This window comes from Buceros rhinoceros, unplaced genomic scaffold, assembly GCF_000710305.1.
Source record: "Buceros rhinoceros silvestris isolate BGI_N320 unplaced genomic scaffold, ASM71030v1 scaffold5493, whole genome shotgun sequence".
Taxonomy (NCBI): domain Eukaryota; kingdom Metazoa; phylum Chordata; class Aves; order Bucerotiformes; family Bucerotidae; genus Buceros; species Buceros rhinoceros.
This window is the reverse complement of record NW_010404100.1, coordinates 63,938-87,809: the sequence shown is the minus strand read 5'-3', so window position 1 is coordinate 87,809 and position 23,872 is coordinate 63,938. Positions and strand designations below refer to the sequence as shown.

The window sequence follows — 23,872 nt, the reverse complement described above, 5'->3', positions numbered from 1 at the left end:
TATCACGTCTCACCCTTGGACATTACGGGACGGGATAATTATTTCTTTGCTTAGTAAAACAACAAAGAAAGGTTTTATTGTTTCTAATCGTAGAATAATCAGTATTAATTTGAGACTATTAATTTGAGGTCCAAATGCAGACTGCCATCACCTTTCACACTGTTGTTACCGTATTCATTAATTTCAGTGGATTTATTTTATATTTGTTCTTGCAAAAAGGGAATACATTCTAAATATTCCACTGCCTGCCACAACTAACAGTGTTTTTCTACATCGCTGTCTCTTTTGCCTTCCCAGACTTCATTGTGCTTTAACATGACCTTTACAAGTAAAAAGTCTCCGTCCACTAAAGGATGCAGAGTTCTGTGCTTATTGCAAGATGCAAATACCTAGTTACAAGCACGAGGAAAGGACTTACCTCTCACAGAAAGTGTGCAGGCAGGGAAGGACTTTGGGGTTCTTGTAACGGTCCAGGCATATGCTGCAAATCAGAAACTGCTTGTCAATCTGACGGACCACAGGACTTGGGATGTTGGAGCCTTCACTGGCCATCCTAGACCACTGACATATGGGTCCTGTTCCCTTCTACCCTGCACACTGCTGGAGTGGGGAAAAGAAAAAAAGAGAAAAATGGCTTATAAACTCCATGAAATAACAAAGTCAACGACTAATTTACCCATGTTTCATCGTTATGCAGGATTCATACCTCCATATAGAACCAAAGCAGTGAAGAATTAAACTTCTAAAATGGCTTATTAATGATGAGCTCCTGGAAAACAGTCAGCCAAGTCTACACCGTCACACACAACAGCTCTATCTCTGCAGCCATTCTGGAAAGGTGTGTTACCTCTGGACTGAAAGACTTACAGAGCTGACTGGTTTTAAAGAAATCACACAATAAGAACTTTCTTGCGCCAGTATGTTCAGCCCATGCTACTAAACTTAGGATTTCTTACATCTACAATGCCACTGGCAAAATGCTTAAACAGGAGCTGTACCAGCCGGTCAAATGGCTGCGTCACAGACAAGGGTTTGGAAATGGTTCACCTAACATTATTTTTCCTTATCAGTGCTGGTATTACCAAAGATATGGTAGGTTTGGACTCCAGGAGGACCCTAAAAAGGAGCCTCCAGAACCAGTCAGCCCCGGGGAGGGAGTGCTCAAATTCTGCATTCGCAACGGGGGGGAGGTAGGTGAAATGAAAAGCCTCACAATAGAAGAAACTGAGCAAAGAAGAGGCAACTGATAGCTGCTGAGAATCAGCAGGGGTAGGGTGAATGATACTTGAAGGACATCCAAATAATAAATGCAAGAAAAATGTAATTCTAGGCAGAAAGGAATAGTAAGAATCATGTTTCTAGGACTGAAGACACCTCATACTGTCAACATAAAAAGCATGAATTAAAAGGGTAAGAAAAAAAACCTACTGACTGACAGAATTAAAATAGCAGGTTAAAGGAACCCCAGCAAGCTTGGAACCTCTCCTGTCCTGGAACATGGTATTGGTAGAGAAAAACTTCGTTTCTTTTCGGCTGAAGGTACAGATTACAGCCAACAGAATTCTTAGGTGGAAAGAGAAGACTGGGGAGGAAAAGGAAGGAAGCAGCCTGAGAGAAGAGTAAACTGCCTGCTGAAATAGTTTAGGAAAACCTGACGAGCAGAGGCCCTGGTCAGGTGGCCCAGCCAGAACTCTGCTCCATCAGCACTTCTAGCCATGCTGCAGTGCTGCGAGGCACAAGCTTTCTCCCCAGGGAGCCAACGACGGCGTCTCCGTCACCGCACTGAGTTCTGCCAGTGCTCCTGCACTCACAGCGAAACAGGGGCTCCTCTTCTGCACGAGCAGCAAGCCCAGCTGGGCTCCTTCGCTACAGGTACACTCCTTGAGGTAGCAGCTTCTTCCCTAAACATTTTCTACCCCAGTTTTCAGTCATCTATTGCAGAATATTTGATATTTGGCTTGAGGGCAGTTCGGCCTTTCCAAGACAAAAATAACAAGCCCTCTGCCTCAGTGCCGATCGTGCTCATTCAAAGGTCACTCGACTCCACAACGATCTGCATGACCTGTAGCATTTTATAGGCAGCATTACATCAGATCTTCTTCCTGTGCTGAACGCACAGCACAGTAATCTGTCAGAGTCGAACTCACGCTGTTCTTCCTGGCCTGTGTATTTAGCTCTACAAGTACAGTTTAATTACTACACTGAGCAAGGGGCAGTTTCTAGGATAATGACAGTGAGTATTGATCATACTGTTCTGACTGCCCTGAAAACAGGTTCCTGGGGAATCACCTCTGCGCTAGCAAATACAGCAGCATAAAGTTATTCACAATTTAAAATACCCAACAGCAGTGACTGACATTTAATTCAATGGAAAACACTTATGGGAGGCCTTTTTGTTTCCTTTTTTTTTTTTCCAAGAAAGGGGGATCTGCAAGGCTGTAAGACCCAAAAATACATGATGTCAGGATTGATCATTTGTTGCACTTTTTTCATTTCTTTCCCCGCAGTAAGTCAAAATGTGAATATTACATAAATGTGAATTGATTTTACCTTTTTTAATACCATAAACCACATACAATAAACCTCAGGAGACCAATTAGGAACCCATATTATTTTTTTAAAGCTTGAGTTAAAAATGGCTTTACAAGATGTGGAACCAAAATATCTAGCTTTCACAAGGCGGAGTAGAAAGAACGGACTATCAAATATGCATTAACGTATTCATGCATTGGGCGGCATAACATGTGGAACTTCAGTGACGTGTTTTGAAACAAAATTCATTTCACCACTGATACAGCTGTGTTTGCCTCCCATTCTCCCTCCTCAAAAGTTAGAAGTGGAGACCCAAACAAAACAGGGATAATAATCAGAAGCAGGAAGACTTCCTATCAAAAGCAGTTTCCAAACTGGGCACCGATACGTTACGAACAGTACAATTTTTTTGTTACAAGCCACACACAGACTATTGAAAAAACTCTCTACTTCAAATGAAAGAATATGTCTCCAGTGAATGTTGCCGCTCCTTTAACAGAAGAAATTTCTGTAGCAACCAGATATTTTCTGTAATTGCATCTTTCCGCCATCAAGTGCAGCTACACCAGCAAATAGTGTTTACAGAAGGAAAACTGCTGCTGTCTGAAAAATTTCGTATTGATTTAATTCAGTCTTCATCTTAGTCTGTTACATTCCCCCAATCTCATTGAAAAATCAGGTGATTTTTAGTGTTTTATACACAAAGCTCATGCTGGCCACTTTAATTTTTACACATCCGTGCTTTAAGTTTTGTCCGTGAAAGAAACCATTAACAATTCAGAAATTAGTGCTTTTGATACCTGCTGTTTTCTCTGGAATGCAGCAGGCCATGGTTGTCCTTTATCCCCTGTGCTTATATAAATCAGGTTTAAAACATGCACCTGGAAATAGAATTTCATCAGTACATTTGAAGCTTTGGCCACTACCTGGTACAACAAGTTCTTACACAAATGTTTCATTTTTAAAAGCTTTTTGAGAATGGAATTTCCAGGATTCTGTAGCCTCCCTGAGCCAATTCCACCGCTGAAGCAGGACTGATGAATGTGATGTAGCTATCAGAAGGAGGATTTTGCCCATTGACTCAATGAAAGCAACTGTACAATCAAAGACTATTTGAGGAAAAGATGGAGATTTTAAACAATGCTTTTGAATTTCACCAAAGGCAGTAGTTATTCTGATTTCCTGCAGTGCACACAGCGGTTCCTCAAAACAGCAATGTAATGTAAGTATCAGATGTATTTGCAGTGGGAGATTTCACAAAGTAACACTATTTTTATATGAAAAAACATTCCTTTTTTCTAGTAGTATGTTCTGAGCTCGAAAGCTGCCAGAGCTCTTTTCTGAGGTTCATTCTGTCTCACAACCTAATGAAGAGAAGCTGAAGCGTAAGCTTTGAAAACAAGTCTGAGAATCACTTCTCCATATAGTTACACTTCACAATTTAAACATGCAAAGCCAAAGATTTATGAAACATTGCACCAATCAAGACATAAGAACCCTCCCATGCATCTACAAGAAGCACACACTGGAAATCCAGGTCAGGTTTGCTGAATCAAGCGCAGAAAAGGGTTCTGAAACATACACTCTTTGTCATCCCTTTGAGGCTCTTTCCAGCCACCCCAAAAATAACACGGTTCTTTTTCCTTCTGCTTGGAGATACGACTATCAATTTTCATTCAAAATATACTATACAGCAAAGAAAGGAGAAAACAATGGCTCTTTAAGCTAGCGGAAAGCCTTGCCCGGGCTACTCATGCACGCCTTCAGGAACGAAAGTCAGGGTGTGGCCCCACCCGTATGAAAAGAACTTCCTATAGCATTAGAAAAGGAAAAAAGAACGTTAGGGTCCAGCAAACAGCAGTTCCACAAGAGTTGTTTCAGATAAACAGAGCCATGTAATAGGAAAGAGCACCCTTTTTACAGGTTATCTTCAAATTCTCTAGAATTCCTCAACAATTATCAAATTCTCTATTAGTTTCCGTGGCCTGTCTGAGAAAAGGACATTGGCAAAACTTGAAACTGTCTGTTCTGTTCCCAGGATTTATTCCTGAAAGAGCAGAATTCTCTGTTGCTGATACACTACTACCACCGAACTCCACCCAGCCAGAGCTGCAACTAGCCTGAAAGTACAGCCTGAGGAGAACAAATTGCTTGCAGCTTGTTCATCCTCTTCTTATCAATGGTATTCACAACCCAGAGGGTCTATTCATCTATTATGAATGAATAGGTTTCCAGTGGCAACGTTTCCAAAGGACCGGTTAGGCCTCAAGAGCCATAAGAAAGGGTGGGGAACCTCAATAACATTGCTTCAAGGATTGGGAGAGCTGGGGTTTAAAAGTCCTTTAAACAGATCTATCATCTGTCCACAGTCTTTAGGAATAAACAACAGATTCAAGCCGCTTCTAACAGCAGACCCAAAATTAGCTGATACAGAACACACTGAGCAAATTAATAATCATAACTGCCACAGAGTCCACTTGTGTAAAAGGCTTGATAAGCTAAATTTGCATTCCTTTCTCTCCCACTCTTGCAATCAGATTGGTGCCTTGTTTAAAACACAGCAACCCTCTTCATTCTTACAGCATGCAGAAGCATAATGAACGAGCAGGGGCCAAAACAGAAGGAGCAACCCAGCAGCAGCCACCAGGAACAACACTGAGCAAACTTGAGCATTTTAGACCTACCCATCTTTGAAGAAAAATAGCTTAATCAATGCAGTGCTGAGGATAAAATCCTTGCAGGGACGAGCTGCAGTTCCGCAGTAATCCAAACGAACAAACCATCATCTGTTAGTATTTCGAGTCTCACGCGTAAAACTGTTTAAGAATCCCTATCACAGCATAGTCATTATTAGATGCACGACAGATTCTGTGCTCTAAGGAATGACGCTCCATTCCACGAAGAGGACAGGTGGAAAGAAAAATGGAAGAATAAGAGGAGGCCCAGTGAAGTCGTCATGCATTTTTTTTTTTCCCCCTGGGTCACTTACAAGTGGGAGACCCTTCAGGATTCAAACCAATCAATCTTTATTTAGCACATCTTTTTCTCACTCAGCCTGTGTAGAAAGACTGCAGCAAATGGTGCAAGGGATTGTGGGATAGGGATGCAGCAGAGAGCTGCAACGAGATTCGCTGGGTTATTTTTTTTTCCTCCCTACTCAGCAATCAGCTGTTTCGAGGCTCCGCGCAGGGCCATTGAATTTGGTCACTAGAATGTTATTACAGGATTAGCAGGCGGAGACAGCTACCACTGTGCATCTGGCATGTCAATGAGGCTAAGAAATACATATGCAAATATTACTTGCAAATCAGAAAAAGGACTTAAATCCGAAGGTGAGAGTAAATATTACATAACAGCTCTGCTAGGACAGTTGCCACGGATACAATGAAAGCCCTTTCGTTTATAAAGGAGATAAAGCTTAAAGATTCCACCCTCATTTTTCCAGGAATCAGAGCATTCCTCGGAACATAACTCTTCCTTCAAAGTTTCAGCAACAACAAAAGCCCCCACAAACGCTCTTTGTCTCTCCAGATGTTTAAAGCAGAAGCACAGACCCTCTTTAGAAAGCTGTGCTACTGACACACAAACCAGCAGCAGTTTCTTCCGCTACAGAGCTGCGTACTTGACCTGACTCGGACTCAAGTCAAATATTTAAGGCAGCAATTAACTAACTCGCATTCAAGGAACACGAGAATCAAAGCTAACAGTCTGTTCAACTTTTGTACAAACGTGAACGCAAAGGCATATTCTCTTAGTTAATCTATTTACTTGTTTAAAAAAATTTTAAAATCACGTATCAGTTCAGATTTTGCCAGGCTCTTACAAAAGGAAATAAAATAAAATTTGGTGTCTGGTATTTTTCAGCTATGCAGACACGAGGTAACATTTGCATCTCTAAATACAGTGTATCTCTTCTTTTGAAAAAACAAATCAAATACAAGTATTTCAACTAACTGAGGCTAACAAAGCTTCCCACAAATAAAAGGACACAAAGGTCCATTTGCATCAAGAAGAAAAAATGTGGGCGTTAAACACTGTCTGTGCTACTCTGACTTAATTAGGACAGATATAGTTACATTAGAAGTTTAAAATGTTGTCCTAAGGTCTTTAAGCACAGTTTCTAGAATACAATATTTATTCCGTTCTTGGACTGATGAGTTAGTTACATAGTATCAATAATTATTTAGCATGACTGAAACGTAATCTAAATTTCTGTCAAAAACACAGATTCTGTGTACATCGTTTACTTTCCACTCGGCAATCATGTGGCCAGATTGGTTTTATGCACCAGGCAGACTCAGCCTGGTTTCCCTGGGTAATGCCCACAAGGCAAAAGTATGTTGTAATCCAGTTTATAACCTAAAATGAAACATCAAGCAGTGCGCACGCATGTGTTAGGATTTTAGGTGCTTGTGCCAAAAAACACTGCTCCTCTCATTCCCTCAGCTGAACTCTGTCAGAGCGAGAACAAGGTATGTTTCCTTTTAGCTCCACCATCCAGCAGGTCAGAAGCAGGAGGCATCTGCACAGCAGGACTCACACTTTTAAAAAGACCAGAGATTTCAGGCACATGCTGGGAGGGGTAGTTTTTAATGTTGGGGGGAGGGGGGGGTGTTTCTTCTTAAACTGTCTAGAGAACCCCCCTTCCAAAGAACAAGCAACATATTTCTTTCCCACAAGGAGATCCAAAGCCTTTTGTTTCTGCCACTGGAACAAAGACACACTTAAAACAAACATCAAGAGAGAAAATTGAGGAGTGGCACTCCCAGAGCCGAGGTGGAAGACTCTCGGACAGACGTCACTTTGCTGCTTGCTTCTCCTTGCTCGTTTCAAGCATCAAATTTATGTACACTAAACCAGAATGAAAAGTATTGCTTAAATTACTGTTTCCATGTATGGTCAGTAGTAAGGGCTACATACCCCTGGAATAAAAAACGAACCTGTAACGTACCTCATGGCCAAAGGAGACTGACGGAGTCACAGCTGCAGCCACTCTCACAGGGATCTACAGCTCCAAATGAGAGATGGCTTCAAAGTGCAGTTCTCTTATAATTAACTCTGAGAAGCTGCCTGCTGACAGTGAGCTGATATTCTGCAAATAATTCTGCTTCTTCAACAACTAAAACCCAGAAAGTGGTACTGTGGCAGGGAAGATGAGACAGAAGTCACAGCATTTCCCTTAAGATTTTTGTTCTTACATGTTGAATGTTCGTGTGTGGGTTCCTTCTCCCTAGTGAAGAGGAAATGGATTTGCAGCTCAGTGAACAGTCTTGCACTTTAACCCCATAGCAGTTACTACCTGTACGTGTATGTCTTTTGAGTTGTGATATGGAGTGGGGGTTGTTGTTACATGCTTGGTTTTGGTTTGGGGTTTGTTTTTTTTTTTAAAAAAGAAAGAACAGGCTACTCTCCCTCAGCGATTTGCTCTATTCATCATTGCTACTGACTTACCTGCATCACTGCTGACTAGTGAAGTAAGTTCTGGAAGAGAAAATACATCGCATGTGCCATCTTCATAGTGCCATGGAAGAGGGATCAAGCCTCTGTTATTGCCCTCTGTAAATGTCATGTTTTTTGAATAATTTATTCTTTTCCCTGTTCGAAACACAACCTGAATTCATATTCTTAGGGCGGTCATAAATAGTAAATACCAACCCCCCTACTCCAGCTAGTTTACAGATCAATATAGGTATCTATTGGTATATCCCTCCCTAATATTAAATTAGTCATCCAGACACTCCACGTTAAGGTTACTGGTCTGCACTAAAGCCTCTACTACAAATCGACTGAAGGGAGACTAGTCTGTCTAACTCAGCCTGCTGTACAAAAGACATTTTAAGATCAGCAGAAAAAAAAAAATTATTGGGTTAGCCCAAACTAATGGCTAGCTAATACAGTTCTGACAATTAAGACTGACAGGAAAATAAGAGGTGGGAGACACCAGAAGTCAATTACCCAAAGCTGACATGCTGGGAATGAGAGCTACTGTGGGAACACAAATACAGGAGAGGATGTGCCATGATCCAGCTCTGTGTCCTTAAATTGACCCCGGCACCAGGAAAGCAAGTGGGGTGAAACAATCAAGCTCTGTCACGGTGGGACCATGCCCACACCAGGAATCAAGAGGCTTCAGTCATCCTCATGAGACAGAAGTGGTGGAGGCGCCTTTATGTTTCCTCACTGTGCCTGTGCACCCATACAGACCCAGCTCCCACAGAGCAAGCGCAGCTTCCAGCCCTGACTCTACATTCTCCAGTAGCCCAGGCTGTAGCTCGCAAGGGCTGGGGAAGAGCCACAACTTCCTCCCACTGTGGGCTTGTAGCTAGAGGGCATGTCTGCCCCAAAAGAAGCTCTGCTAGAGCCTGGTTCCTTCCCACCAGCCACAGCCTGGAGCTATGATCACTCCCCCATCTTTGATCCGGTGGGGCAGATGCTTTTTCCCGAAGCTTGTGACCCAACACATGGCTTGTCATAGCCTGGGAGGCAAAGAACTTGAAAGGTTTGCCTGGGATGTAAAGCTGAGCTGCTGAAGACCTTCCCAGCTCCACCTCCAGCACCCATCCTCCTATGCCTTTGCCACTTCATTCTATTTCCTTCTGCTTACACCCAGTTTAGCTTGCCAAGGTTGCAGCTTTCTTAGCGTAACTGCAGCCAGGCTGGGCCACCCTGCTCAGCCAGCCCGGGCCACCCTGCTCAGCCAGCCCAAGCTTGGCTGGTGTGACTGCACTCCCTGCCTGTCTCCAGCACTGATGTTGCAAGTTAGGCAGCACCAACACAAACTGCTTTTCTTCCCCTATCCTTTCTCCTTTTGGGTATTTGCCATTGAGGTGGCAGGATGAGGCACTATGGTCACCAGAAGCAAGCTCTCTGTTGTGGCATTTCTTCTGCACAGCAATGGGCTTATCTTCGGTTCCACCGTTAGATGTTAATGTAATGAATTATATTTCTTTTCAAAGCTCTTAACAGCTAAAGGCTCAGGAATAACAGGGATAGAAGAAACTGATACAAATGAAAGCCTTGCTTAATAGTTTCAGGTCTTTAATATTTATTTGCGCTTTCTTCCTTCCTTTCCTCAGACTGTAGTCAAAGTTTATAACAGGGTGATGAACACCTGAAATACGTGGGTGGGCCTCTTTAAGACATCAACATACTAATGCTTTATACTCCAACTTGTGGCTGGCACCTAATACTTCCTTCTCTCTCCCCATCTCCACAACTTCTGCCTGCAGTACCCCTCCCCACCACCCTTTGGTGGTGCAATAGTCCTGCTTCCATCCCCATAGACCTCATCTCACAGATGGCCGGTTCTTGGATGGAGAGGGGACCTGCTGGTGGCTGCCCCACACACAACAAGGGACAAGACTGGCAGGTTAGTTTGCGTGATCACACAGTCATCTCACAACTGAGATATGACACCTACTTTATCTGCCTGTCTGAGCTTTTCCAGGACCTTATTTTGGGTCATGGCCCTGCACAATAAATTTCAGCTCACTTGAAGCACACTGGATTTACTGTACCTGCAAGGACAATTTGAATGCTTGCAGTGGAAGTCCATGAATCTCCAGCCAAATGGCCAACATTCCCACAAATGAGATTTCTGAGAGGAGGAGTAGGAAATGAGGGGTAAAGGGCACGCTGAGGGAAATGATAGAATTAAACTGTCACATATCAGGTTAAATGACAGCCTCAGAGCTGTCATTCAGGGCTCCTTCCATGTTTAATAAAATGTCATATTCTCAGGTGAGCTATAAAAAAAAATCCACAGTGAAGTATGTCCAAGTAATTATTTTAGGAGCTAGATGTTGTGCAGGCCTAAGTAAAAGGATTTTAAATTGTGCACTTGCCATTCAAAGCAGCGAGTCAGAGCATCAATACTGAAAAATCCCTACCCTAATTAACCACCTAGTGTTCTTAACATCACCCTTAAAATTGTACGTTTTTGACTGTCTAGGCCTGTCTATTTTGTTAACGCTGACAGATCTCTGTTCAGCCTTTATAGGTTCACAGGCTCAAACAAAGCCAACCTGAACTGACAAATAATTAAAACTGCACATCAATTCACTGCTGTTTCCATAAATACCTGCTCTGAAATGCTACCTGAAATAAAAGTGCTCCACAGAGATTCCATACTATCGACCCCTCCGGGCACATGATAACAGGCTGTACGGACAAAAAGCAGGAGGTTGAACAGCAATCTATTTGGAAAGAGAACCCTGGCCTTTCCTACGTACTGTTAGATATAAGATACACTGGAAAATGCTCTAGGCATTTTCTTCAGTGTTGCTGAGCAATGGCAAGAGAAGTGAAAGCAAGCGGCAAATGCTCAGTACTTTTGGTACTGAGCTGTGTGGTGAAGGTCAACCTGCTCAGAGATCATCCCACTTGCTCCTGAGACACTCTTCTGGTTCTGCCCCGCGCTGCATTTCCACTTGATCTTACAGTTCTGCAGCAATCCCTTTAGGAGAGGTGACACACATCAGGTACTGGAGCTTAGTCATATAGTGTCTGTTGACCACTGCAAAGTAAAGTCCCTCTGCTTCTATTTCGATTTACTTCACAGGATTTTGTTGAACTAGCACGAAGTTCAAATCAGTAAGTGAGAAGGCAGCATCCAGCAATCACCATATGCCATGTAACTTCTTCACAAAATTAACTTAGAGACTGCCAGCCCTTTCAAATTTTTTTCTTGCATCTTTCAAAAACCCACTTCCCAGCAGATACAGCTTATGGAAAATAAACTGGGCGGAAAAAAAATAGGTGTTTCACAGCAAGAAACAGCAAATGGAATCTAAGTGTTAAAAAAGCAAACAATGGAGACAGAAAGCAAAGGAATTAATGTCATCTTAGTGCACAGCACATGGAAGGTAGGGTGCCTAAGCAGGTACGGTTTCTGTCAGGAGCACTTCTTGGGAGAGGGAGTAAGGAGGAGGGGGAGGAAGAGCCCCTCTCCAGCCTGTGAGCAGGCTGAATTTGGGCTCACAACCTTAGCTTTTGTACAGTACCCACCTCATTTTCCTGCCCAGAGCCCAGCAGCAATGTCACCTTCTGCCTCTGCTAAGTCTTCTTCTGATCTGAAATGTCTTTCAAAAATAGCAATATGTGTAAACTTATATATCGTCCTTGGGTTCAGAGAAAACCTTGCTCAGGCGTTAAGTGGCAGGCAGCAGTTTACCCAGGCAGGCTCTTTATGTTGGCAAAAACTCAACACTGAACTTTCACAGCAAGTAAGCAAACACATTGCTGTGTACAGCAGGTAGTCTGGCAGCACCAGCAGTAGTGAGAAACAATGTCAGAACAACCTTGGCAAAAGGAGCTCTGTGAGTTTTAACAATGCTTGTAGGCACAGGCGCTGAACTGACCAAACAATACGAACAAAAAGCCATCTACAGCTCCCGGAGAGAGCTCCAAGTGCGCAGAGCCTGAGCATGCTGGCTGCGACACTGCGTCCTCCTCCTTCACATTCACAGGGTCACTCCATCTGACCTAACAGTAGGCAGCTCCAGCAGTTCAAAACTTGGAAACGCCCAATGGCTGAACTTCACCCAGTAAACACGTCTTTCCAGTCCTCAGCAAGGACGCTTGTTTGCTGATTGTGTGCCAAGTGCTCCTATTTAAAGAACTGTTGTTATGGGAAAAAGCTGAAACCTTTCTATAGCAGAGACAAAGTTCTCCCCGTGTCTTGCATCTTATCTTCAGAAACGTATCAATTCCCAATACGTGTTTCCACAGGGGAGTTTCACTACAGCCACAGTAAGATGCAGATATCTGACTGCAAAGCCCACCACAGCCCTCAGCGGGCTGCATCTCCAGACAGGACTGGTGGCCCTTTCTCAGCACCTACCAAGCAGCTACTCTGGCTCAGCCCAGGCTTTTCCTCTTTTCTTTGAGGTACAAGGTTTTACATCTGACACAAGCTGCAAAGAGCAGCAGTAGGAAAGTGTCCACCTTTATCCTTCGTCTCCAAAAATAACTCTCCTAAGCTTTCTCCCAGATATCTCTTCCAGGTGCTCATCATGCAGGGCAGGTTCAGGCTAGATGTCCAAGGCTCCTACAAAGGCATTGCCAGGCTGCTCTTAAGCAAATGCCCGGCACTGACATAGGACAGACTTTGCAAAAATTACAGAGACCCTCGTGTATTTCTCTACATGAATACCAATCTTTTTAACTGACATCACAACTTGAAAAGCAACAGCTGATGAAAGAGAAGGAAAGTGGAACCACTAATATGACACAGTTTTAAGAGTCTCCCAAGCTGAACTGGGATACACAGTACATTAATTTCTATATGAAAATACATTTACAGGAAAACCAGTACCTTCTGAAGGACAGGAAAAGCAAATTAGGAGACAGTCTAGAACACAACCACCATGTAAATGAAGCAGTATTTTAAAATAAAATGCTCTTTGAAAAAATACTGGCATCAGAACAGCTAAAACCAATATTGTCTTAAATCAGCCACATTATCATCTGGATTGTGAAAGCACTTGAAAGTCTCTGCCACATACCAGAATCCCACTGTGACAAGCACCAGCAACACAGATCCTGTGCAAGCATAGATAGCCCATGACGTAATGCCTCTCATAATTCAACCATTGCCACGTATCTGTGACACTAAGTACCTTTCTACTACTAAGTTTTCGTAGCCAGCCATTAATTTGGACAAGGGCTATTTTTACAAAGAAAGAGGTGCAAGATAGTAGCTTATATAGCCTGAATCTTTTGCAGTCAGAGAACAGGAAGAGATCTTAGCATCCTCTTCCCTTTGCAAGCTCTATGAGCAGATATAAGAACTGCCTGACACTGTAGTAGTCCTTGCAACGACTATTTGAGATGTCCTGTGCTGTTATTGATACAGGTTATATGCAGGACATGACAAAACCCATTAAAGTTAAAAGTAGGCAGTAGGCACTGCTGTTAAAAACAACTGAGAAATCCTAGTGGAAAACCAGTCACAACAGTGCAGAGTCTGTATGGCCTATCTCAGGTACTGACCTTCTCTCACTCAGATACCACAGTGAGGGGCTGTTAGGATATATTTTAAATAATTTAAATGCTTTTGGAAGCCTGATGAAACAACGATCACTAGGGTTTTGGTAGGTGAAGCATGCTGTACTCTGAGTTAAATTTTATTAACAATTTAATTTTTATTTCTAATTTATATCTATTGCTTTTACTCTTCCTTTTTATTGCCCACAGAGGAGAAACCTCTTTTAAGGCTACCAATAATGTGTTGGATACTCCTTCACCCTGTGAGCTGTGGGCATTGCCCCAGGATGCGACAGTTGTTAATATTTTACAGGTATTCCAGGAGAGAAAGACAAATTCACAGTGGATAAATTGATTAAAGATTTTAAAATACAAACAAACCACCTCTGCCAGAAGCAGAAGGGGAAGCACAAATCATGGAAGATGCGAGAGCATTCTGGAAGAGTACCATGATATGTCTGAGCTATTCTTGCGTCCTTCTGTAGGCATCAATTGTTACCCACCATCCAAATTATAAGGCTAGGCGAGATTTGCTTTTCATTTGACCCAGATAAACTTTCAAAATACTCAGCACAGACATCACAGGAGCTAAGTAGCCACTCCCTTTGGGCATAGTTAATGGACAATAATGGCTCCACAGGGCTGTTTCTATCACTTTGCAGAGCCCTGCCATTTAGAGATGTCAGGTGAAATGAATCCATCAGACATCTGCCTTAATACGCTACTGGCACAGGAACACCACTCAGGGCCACAGAGTACCTTTAGCACGTACACCCATTCCCCGGCCATACAAACAAGACACACAACAATGGAAATGGACTAGTCAGGCAGCCCGAGCACAGAACTCTGCCATAGGGAATACAGTACTAACCCAGCATTTCTCCCCACTTCCTCCTACCTTTTCAAATTTACTTTATCCTTAAGGAAAAAAAAATAAGTGAGAGAGAGAAAAGAGAGAATTCTAGTGATATATTCTTAAGAGTGATGTTTATCTCGTTTATCTCCAGAGGTATGATGCTGTATTACGTTAAACGCAATGCCATAGAGGTTGGGGAAATGATGCCTTGATTGCTATCCTGGTTCTCCTGATTTAAAAGTTTAAAAGATGTCCACCCTCCTCAAAGAGATCCCTGCAGAGGGTGCACACCTTCGGATCACGCCTTCTGCAACAGCACATCCCGGGGTGAAACAATGATGGTTGTCCAGAGGGTAAAGGCCACCATTCAGAAGCGCAGAAAAGAGTATGTCCCCAAAGCTAAATATGGGAAGAAGCCTTCCTGCTCTCCTGCTTACTTGTATTCAAAGACTGCAGCGAGTCAGCTTCTGATAAGACAAACAAAATTTTGGACTTTGCAAGCACAGGAAATTATTCATGGGACTGCTCACTTTTTGCAAATTCACCTTATTATATACAAACATTTTTTGCATGCACCAGTCTAATCTGGGTTCTATTTTGGTTTTGGGGTTTTTTTGTGGAGTTTTTTTGTTTTTCCATGGAAGGAATGGTAAAAAAAAATAATGAGAATGATGAAGCTAAGGGATAAGGGGGTTCTCTGCCTACACAGAACATGTAGCGAAGTTCATATTAAAAAGTCCTGTGTTATATACCGCCTTCTGTTTCCTGGGTAATAAAGGACTGCACTTACTGGGAGACTTTAAGTAAAGGATGACAGCTGTGAATTAATGGAAAATTATTCATCTTTAATTAGTAATGAAGTATCTCAGAACATATTCGTATTTCACAATCAAAATTTGTTTCCAGCTACTTTAGACGCCTAACTGCAAGGCAAAAAAATTACCACTACACATTTGATACACAGGATGAAATCTTCATGGTGCAACACTTAATTTCATCTCTGAGAATATGAACTGAGATGCAGAAAGTTCCCAAGACTACAGAGAACAGACTAGAAATATTAAATAAATAGAAGAGCTGCTTCTTTGCAGAGGGTCCAGCAAGTCTTTCAAGCATCTTGGGAAGACCACACACTAACCCATACAATAATATTGTCTTGGAGTAACACTCAGGACAAAAAAAAAAAAAAAAAGAATAGATGGTACAAAATTAGACCATGGTTCTGATTTTTGGGCCCTACATTTCCCAACCCCAGCACAATACAATTACTTGAGCTCTAAATATCAAATAAAATCTGCTTTCAAGACAATAACAAAAACCCCCCAAACACCTGCAGAAGCTTATCTTGGGGGAGTTAATCCCTGAAGGTTTACATTAACACTCCCACCAATATAGGGATTACAGGAGAGAAAGTCCTACCGGAGTATTAATGAATATTGTTTCCTCACTGGAAAAAAAGAAAAAAATTACTGTGCAATTGCAGACAAATCATGGTAGTTTTTCCCTCTTGAAAAAAAAAAATCTATGTATGCTCTGAAAGGCTTGTTCCTCGGTCCTGAGTTTTCATTCCTGGAGGTAATTTTAGTGCCTGAGGAAGTTCTAAGCAGCCTAATTTACAGTACAGACAGCATACAGCTGTTCTCAGAAGGACCAGGGTGGCCTTGAACATACCTGATACCACTGAACCTGGTGGCATCTGCTCTTTTGGAAGTCGTGTTTCTCACAGAGCATGCAAGATCTCCAGTAATACAGATCATGGACCAAATATGGCTGGGGCTAAACATGGTACTGATACTAAGTCTCTCCCAGGACTACTGTAGAGATTAATGCATTCAGAGACACACAATACATGTGTGGTGTTCTTGTTATTCGAGAGCATTTCTAAGCTCAGCAAAGTCTCTTACGTCCAACCTTTTTTTGTTGTTGCTGTTCTGAAGTAATTGGGTGAAGTGCCTTTGCTCAAGATTCCTCTGCAGCTTTGGAGGGTCTTTTGTTCTGCACAAGGTGCAGAAGCATCTTTGCGCATTTGCGTTTTTTTACTAGTCAGATTTAATTAGCTTAGAATAATCCAGCCACTGCTCTTTCCTTGCTATAACAGCTCCTGAGTGCTTCACAAAACACGCTCGTAGATCCTACTCCCCTTCAAGCTGACAAATAACAAAGTTCTACTAAACTTCCATGTAGAAAGAGGTAGGTACACTATAAATCTTTGCAGAGACTTGCGCTTTTTCTTTAAGCCATCACTCCGCGCATGACAATTTTTCAAATGACAAATTCAGTTAAGGGACATCCTCAAACCTAGCATTCAACACCCATAAAAAAAACCCAAACAAACAAAAAACCCCAGGAGGTGGCAATTGTCACTCTATGTTTCCAGAATTGAAGGAAAAGAATAAAGAACTGAAGCTCATGGTAGCACAGAATAAAGAGCTTTACATGATGAAAGAACAGAAAGTCACCCAGAAATAAACTGATCATACACCTGTTTAGGCAGACTAGTAATGCTAAAACAAATAAATCCATACCAGATTAGGAGGAGGGAGATTGCTGAACATTCATCTCATGCATTTAAAACCTGATCAGAAGTAATCGCATCTACTCCAATCTTTCACAGAGGGCGTCCACCCTATCATAAGGCTGAAGATCACTATTCACCTAATTAATTGCTCCTAAAACGTATTCAAGACTACAAATATTCAGAAGGTCTTGAAGTGAGAGAGAATGAATGATACTTCTACACATGAACAAAACTGCGACCATAAAAAGCTGAGCTGTCTAGAGCTCTTCCAGGGGAACACTCTGGCTATACATGATTAAGGCACATATTTAAGTCATTTGTCTTCTACTGGCAAGGCATATTCTTAAAGTTATTACAGCTTAGACTTAATATCTAGCAGGAAAACACCATAACCATTTAGGCAGCAGTTTGTAAACTGCTGAAGCAGTCCAGCTATACAAGATATATTTTGATGCTTGTGTTAACAGGATCAACATGTAACATAAGAAGTGCTAGAATACATGCTGGTAACGTTTTTCACATGTCTATTATTAATCTCATTCTTAATTTAGCTGTGTCTCTTTTAACCCTACGGCAACTAACTAGTAGCAAGATGGACGGAGCCCGCCAACACCTACCTGCCACTCTATCTGTTCAACACCTCAAGAACTGTACTCCAATTGCTATTTCAAACCTTCCTTTTGAATGGAATTTGCTTTCGAGTTATTGTCCTGGAGTTCAGCTGGCAAGTGGGAAGACTGCCCAGCTTCTCGCAGACTTCTTAGCTGACTAGATCCCTGGCTGTCCCTACACAGTACATTAAAGTGACATGTTACGTCATTTATTTCCTTTTATGTTATTCCAGTTACAAACTGCTATTCCTGTGATTGAACTAAATTACTGACTTCCAGCTAAATTCATCTCTCAAAGTAAGCAATGCCCAATCCAAATACAGACAACCACCCGATTATCAGAAGCCATAACATCCAACGCCAAGCTACATCTACAGATTCTGTGACAGAAAATGCCTAGAGAGTCTGTGGTAGAAAATGAAGGCAAATACATTTAATGTTACAATTTGTACAGCAAATATTTAGTTCTTTAAACCACAGAAGTAAAACCTGGTCTTTACAGAAAGAAAATAATACAGAAAGTTTGAAACGAAATGCCATTTTTATCTCTCCAAAAGTCAACCTGAGTTTTGTTCGGCAGGAGGTGGACTTTATTCCAGTTGATCAAAAGTAAAGAGGAAGAGAAATAAGTCTTGCACAATTTCTCACAAAACAGGAATTCTTCCAAACTGCATTTGCCAAGTGTTTGCGACCGCGCAGCTCTTTGTTACAGGCACGTGTGAGCACACACCTTACAGCACACCGAGGGACGGCCTCCAACCCATTCACGTCGCATAACGTATACAAGAGCAGGCCCAATTCTAGCAGAAGCAGCAAGTGTGTCTTAAAAAGTAACATGTAAAAAATAGAGGCCTGGAAAGTTGAGGTCTATTTATGTGAACACCAAACCTTGGTTCTTTTGCCTTCGGTATTTTAGAAACCTACAAACAATGATTATTTCCTTTCCAGCATTTATTGTTTTCAATAAATTTTGGTATTTTTTTCAGTCTTGTTTTTTAAATAACTGCTGTCATGCATTTCACATGGTTAAGTTCTCCCCACCCCCACCTCCCTTCTTTTTTAACCCACAAACCTCAGCAGTCGTAACAACAACCTGCACTCTCTGGAAATATTATATCTAATTTTGGTTGAAGGTGCCAGCCAAGTGTAGGATCTACAACAGTGTATTTCAACCTGACATTCACTGGTCTTCAACGTGGTCCCTGAAAGCTGACCAAAAAAAAGCAAATTCATATATATTACCCTGCAAAATATGGATGGGCAAAATTCCAGGAGAAAATTTTTAGTTCTTGAAAGGTAATAATAATAAAAAAAAGGTGGAACACTGTCTTGGAGTTTTCAATGCATTAGTAGACTCTTTGGAATTAACAGCTCTTTATAATGCAGAATATAGCACTGTCCTTAAAACAACTATTTAAATCTGAAGATGTATTCCCTTCTACAATGCAACTGTATTAAGGCTCATTCTTTATAAACCGGCTTTATTGTTTGGAGTAATATATACGTTTGCTGCTGCGTATAAACAAATAGTTCAAGGTAGCTACACTTGTATCCTCAGGCACATTTAACTTTGATGAGACAATACGCTTTCCAACTGATCAAATCCAATTGTTTTATGTTTGGCTCAAGTATTTACCTTAAACTACTGTACCCTGTGCCTTTGTTTTTGTATAAATAGTTCACATGTCTAGACACAATATTACATGTTTCTGCAAAACTGAGTACGTTTAATACATTATGCAGATTATTTCAGCTTCACTATAGCAATGCGCAACACTTTGTTCTCTGCATTAGTACACCCAAAGCCTTTTCAGTTCATTTAATTCCTCAGTTTTCCTCATAGGTATCAGCAGCATCACTGTGTTTATATAAGCTGTCCAAATCCTAGTTTTGTTACGAATTAATGAAGTTCCATTATCAGGCAAAGACAGGCCCAGCATGTTTTTACGATGGCTTCAAGCACCAATTATCTGGGATTTTCCAGTAAACAACCTGACCTTCAAGTTAAAATAGGGATTCTAGATAGAATACTATCACGGGCTGGGAAATTCCCCAGCAGTATTGTCATCTTTGTCCACGTACAATCTTATTTCCTAAACACTGTGCATGCTGCTGGACATAGCAGAATTCAGACAGCGCTCGCGTGTGCTGTCAGGCCATGGACACTGCTTGTCTCAAACCTAGCCTCAAAGTCAAGATTTCACTGAACTCATATATTCTGGTTAGTACATGGAAAATAGCTTCTGTGAAGAGGAGGAACATTTAAGACCCCCCAAAGTCATTAAAAACATATACATACACTTGTAATTTCTATCCTGTATCTGCCATGATACATTTACTTTGTCCCTTTACAAATTACACATGGAAACCAAAAGATTTTTCCCAGTTGGTTGAAATAAATGTTTCCATGATTTTAATTTTTCCCTCTTCCCAGAAACCCTATAATCAAACCTAGAATTGGTTCTGTCATAAAACACACTTCACATTTCCTTCTACCCCTCAAGCAACATGCATTAGTGGTGCTCCTTGAAGAACAAAGTTCTGCCTAGCCTTCTCTCCGAGGAAAGCCATGACACATTAAAGGTGTATCAAAGTCATTTCTCATGAAAAAGGATGAATCTCGAGGACTGAAATGAGCCCTTACTGAAGAAAACCCCCAGCTGTTCTTTAAGCCAAACTGAGGGCACTGCAGGTCCAGATCAGACCATGGAGTTTCTCCACAACTCAAGTTTGTCAAAGGTTTTGCTGAGAAGTTTGAGGAAACCTTTGGTTTATGGTAAGCGGTTTGGGATGGAGGCCAAAGCTTAGAAGCAGCACAGAAGCCTTATTTCATTTTGTCAGCAGTCAATGGAATGATTCCCCCAGAAAAAACTCCCAGGAAACAGGGACTAACCTCCTCGTCCTGCTGTCTTTGTTTTCTAACAGGACAATGCAGTCCCAAGACCAGGTACAGTAGCTTCCTGGTACCTTCTCTCTATACCCACTTCAGGCTTTAGGTATCACGAGTCCATCTTCCAGAAAATCAAGGGGCTAGCTTCAAAAGAAACCAGTTTATACAGATTTTAACAAACCAAAACTTTTAATATGCTTTCCAAGCCCTATGGTTTATATCACAAAGTTTATCCCAAATATTCACGGTCTAGGAGCTCTCACGAATATTGCTAGTCAATTTAATTTCAGTTCTCATACAAGCAGCAATGTGGAATTTTAAGGAAAAAAATTCTGGTTATTAAATCACAATAGCTGGCCACAGAATTGTTACTCAGGTAATAAAACCATTGCCCTCAATTACAAAAAATTCAAGGCTGGAATGAAAAGCAACTTTTATTATGCCACATCCTTATTCTAAGAAGTATTTATTTAGTTACTGTATTTTCACCACAATTTTCTTATTTGTCCTCATATAATTATTTATGCTTTTGCTTTGGCCTAATAAATGTTTGATTTCAGGGCAATTTTTGTCTTACTCTTGGTATATAACCTGGTACATTATCATTATAATCCCTTGTTTTTACTTATATTTATCAACCTGTCTGTCAGTCTGCCCAGGCTGCATTTTGAAAATAGTAAAATAAACTAAAAGGGGGCAGATCAACCAGTGTAAGTAACCTACAGAGAGCTACGCACCAAAAGCACAACGGAATACGGCAACATTAATCCCAACTGCCAACCTCAAAAACTGAACTCCCGCGAAAAGTAGCACTCTCCTAATTAGACCTTGGCATTGTCCTCTCAGATTTACAGAGTCATTATTTTGCTTTGAATAAACATCACTCTTTCTTTCCTAGGCGAACTCCTTGGTTCTGTGTCAATTATTACTTCTAAATATTAAAGAGCAGGAAACGTTTGTTTTCCCTTGTCGCATCCAGCCCTGTTTACACAGCATCACACAATCCCCTTTGATACGCCTGCTCTTACAGCAAGCCTGACACACACAGTTCAATCAAAACATTTGCTATTGTCTTTCGCCAACTACAAACAATTTTCTGCATAAACGCTGAAAGGGTTTAAAGGTTTCAACAGCCATCTCAAGTTGAGCTAGCACGGTTGTCAAAGAAAGGTGATGTCAAACTGCTCAGCTTCCCCGATACCACCCTGACTTAAAGAAGAGAAAGACAGACAAAGCGATTCGCTCGTTCACACAGCAGAGCTCCTGGCAAGAGCTCACTCGCTGTGAAGCCACTGCTCCCACAAAATACTCGAAAGCAGAACAAAGCACACAGACAGTCAGAGCCGAATGTGAAAGGGTAACTTACATTATTTAGAAAGACAGTGGGAAAGGACTGCTGCAGTTTCTTCGTTACTTTACACTGCTGTTGGCAGAGCAGACAACCAAAAAAGTTCACCTAAAGAAATCTCTCCTTTTAATTCTCTCTCCCAGTTCATTTACTCTGGAGTCTCTCAGCCTGAAAAGATCCAAAGGCAAAAGTTTATCCCCTTGTATTTCCGAATGATATGGCCGACTTTCCTTGGACACATACCAATGATGCAGTAAAAATAGACAAAAGAGGGGGAAGGGAAGAAGCAATCTAGGCTGAGCCTGAATCTTCTTAACTCAGTGTTTTCTGTAAAAGCTGCTCTTATGTCAGAAGCTCCAATCCCTAAACTAACTTGCAGAGTACGGAGTCATCCATCTGGTTTGCATAAAGAGCAAATTACAGGCAAACCAGGGAATACATACAGCCCAGTTTTAGCAGAACACCCCAAGCATCAGCCTTACAAGTAACCTGAGGTACAAAAGCTTTGAAAATAAACAGCCAGCCCCATAATGGGATGGTCTCCCACCTGCGGATGACTGACTGCTTCCCCCGGCAGCCCCCAGCAGCCAAGAGCACCACATACCACTCAGGAAGGTGGCAGCCAGGTCCCCCCCACCATGGAAACAAACCAGCCCAGCACAAACTACCTCTCTGGAAGGGGGGTGGGAGGGGGAAATCCAGAGCACTGTTGAGCTTGAAACAGTTCAACGGCTTAACAAGTCATTTAGAACAACCTGGTTCTTATAAACAGGGAAGTGAATGCTGATCCACTCATATCGTCTAAATGCTTCCAGGTGGGAAGCAGAACTATTGCGTTGGAAGGTTTTGTTCTGATTTGGAGGGGTTTTTTTTCTCTAATAAGGCAACTCTCAGCACCAGCAGACAGTTGTTTGATAGAGAACCTTTGGGGTGATACAATCCATTAATTACAAGAATGAAGATTTTACCAAAAGTATCACAAGCAAAATTTTGAAAAGCACTCCATGAAAGTCCATGTCTTGAAACTCCTAAGTAACCTTCAGTCCCTATTTTCAGCTATTTAAAGGTCTACTGCCCTGATTAAATTCAGGTACCAGAGGCTCGAGGGGGTCACCTAAATTTCTGGATAGTCAAGGCTTTTGGGTCAGTACCGAAGAACATTGTTTTCCCAATAAAAAACTGGGAAACCAATTTTATGGTGGATTAAAATAAAGTCATTGCTTAAAACTGAAGTTGTTATCTGCATGTTCTTTTACTTTAAAACATCAGGTTTTATTCAGTCTTTAGTTTTGCAAGCTTTTCTACTGGTAGTAATCTTACTCTATGTGAACAGTGAGAATCTCTAAATGAGGCAAGCTTTCACTAAAGCATGGGTGTATCAGTACACTGTGTCATTAACAAAATAATAACATCATTGTAAATATTCTGCCTAAAAGCCCTGAGCCTTGTTTACTTGCTCAGCTTTTCGTCTTTTCACAATTACGATAGTGCTGATTGTTTACTTATCTTGTACCTGGATCCAGGATTGACATGACTGGACTGTTAACGTCAAATGCAGCTCACTTATTTAAAATTTAAAAAAAAATTTAAAACGAAAACTTTTGTCTTTTTTCTCAAAATTCCCTCCAACAGTTGGATAACCCATTGAATAATTTCAGTCACATCAGGTAGAATGCTAGAAATCTCAAAGGTAGTATATCCCTACAGCTTTTGGGAAAATAGGCAGCCCTCCAGGTGAGTGAAATACAATACAGTGATCTCATGTAAACGGCTACACATAAGCTCAGTTTTATTATGAGACACCAGAGCACCTCACACAAACAAGAGCTACATTAGAACAGTTTTCACGTGCCCTGCTGCTCAGCTGCTACCACAACTGTGCATCTTTGACCTGCATTCTATAATTTTTCCTGTCTTACTTCCTGTCCTCTCATCAAGGTAGTAAGCAGTGAAACATTTGAACTGCACAGATGTCAGCTGAAGTAAATATTTTTTGAAACAGCAGTAAACTGTTTGTCACCAGTTGAGTTATTCTTCTATCACTTAGTAAACAAGTGGAGTGAACGGACTACATCTTGTTTTTATCAGGACTGATACTTTCTGTTAATCAAAGGACTTGATCCTGGTAGGG

At 41.5% G+C, this 23,872-nt stretch overlaps 1 protein-coding gene across 1 annotated transcript in view; it reads right to left on the bottom strand.

Moving 5' to 3' along the window:
- TRIM2 (tripartite motif containing 2) overlaps nucleotides 1-5,540 on the bottom strand; it is a 41,327-nt gene extending 35,787 nt beyond the window's left edge. The window contains exons 1-2 of the mRNA XM_010133239.1: nucleotides 5,217-5,540; nucleotides 419-600 (exon numbers count right to left, since the gene is read on the bottom strand). Of these exons, the coding sequence (XP_010131541.1) occupies nucleotides 419-552 (134 nt within the window). The 5' untranslated portion in view covers nucleotides 553-600; nucleotides 5,217-5,540. The remainder of the gene's footprint in view (nucleotides 1-418; nucleotides 601-5,216) is intronic.
- Between the last annotated feature and the right edge of the window lie 18,332 nt (nucleotides 5,541-23,872).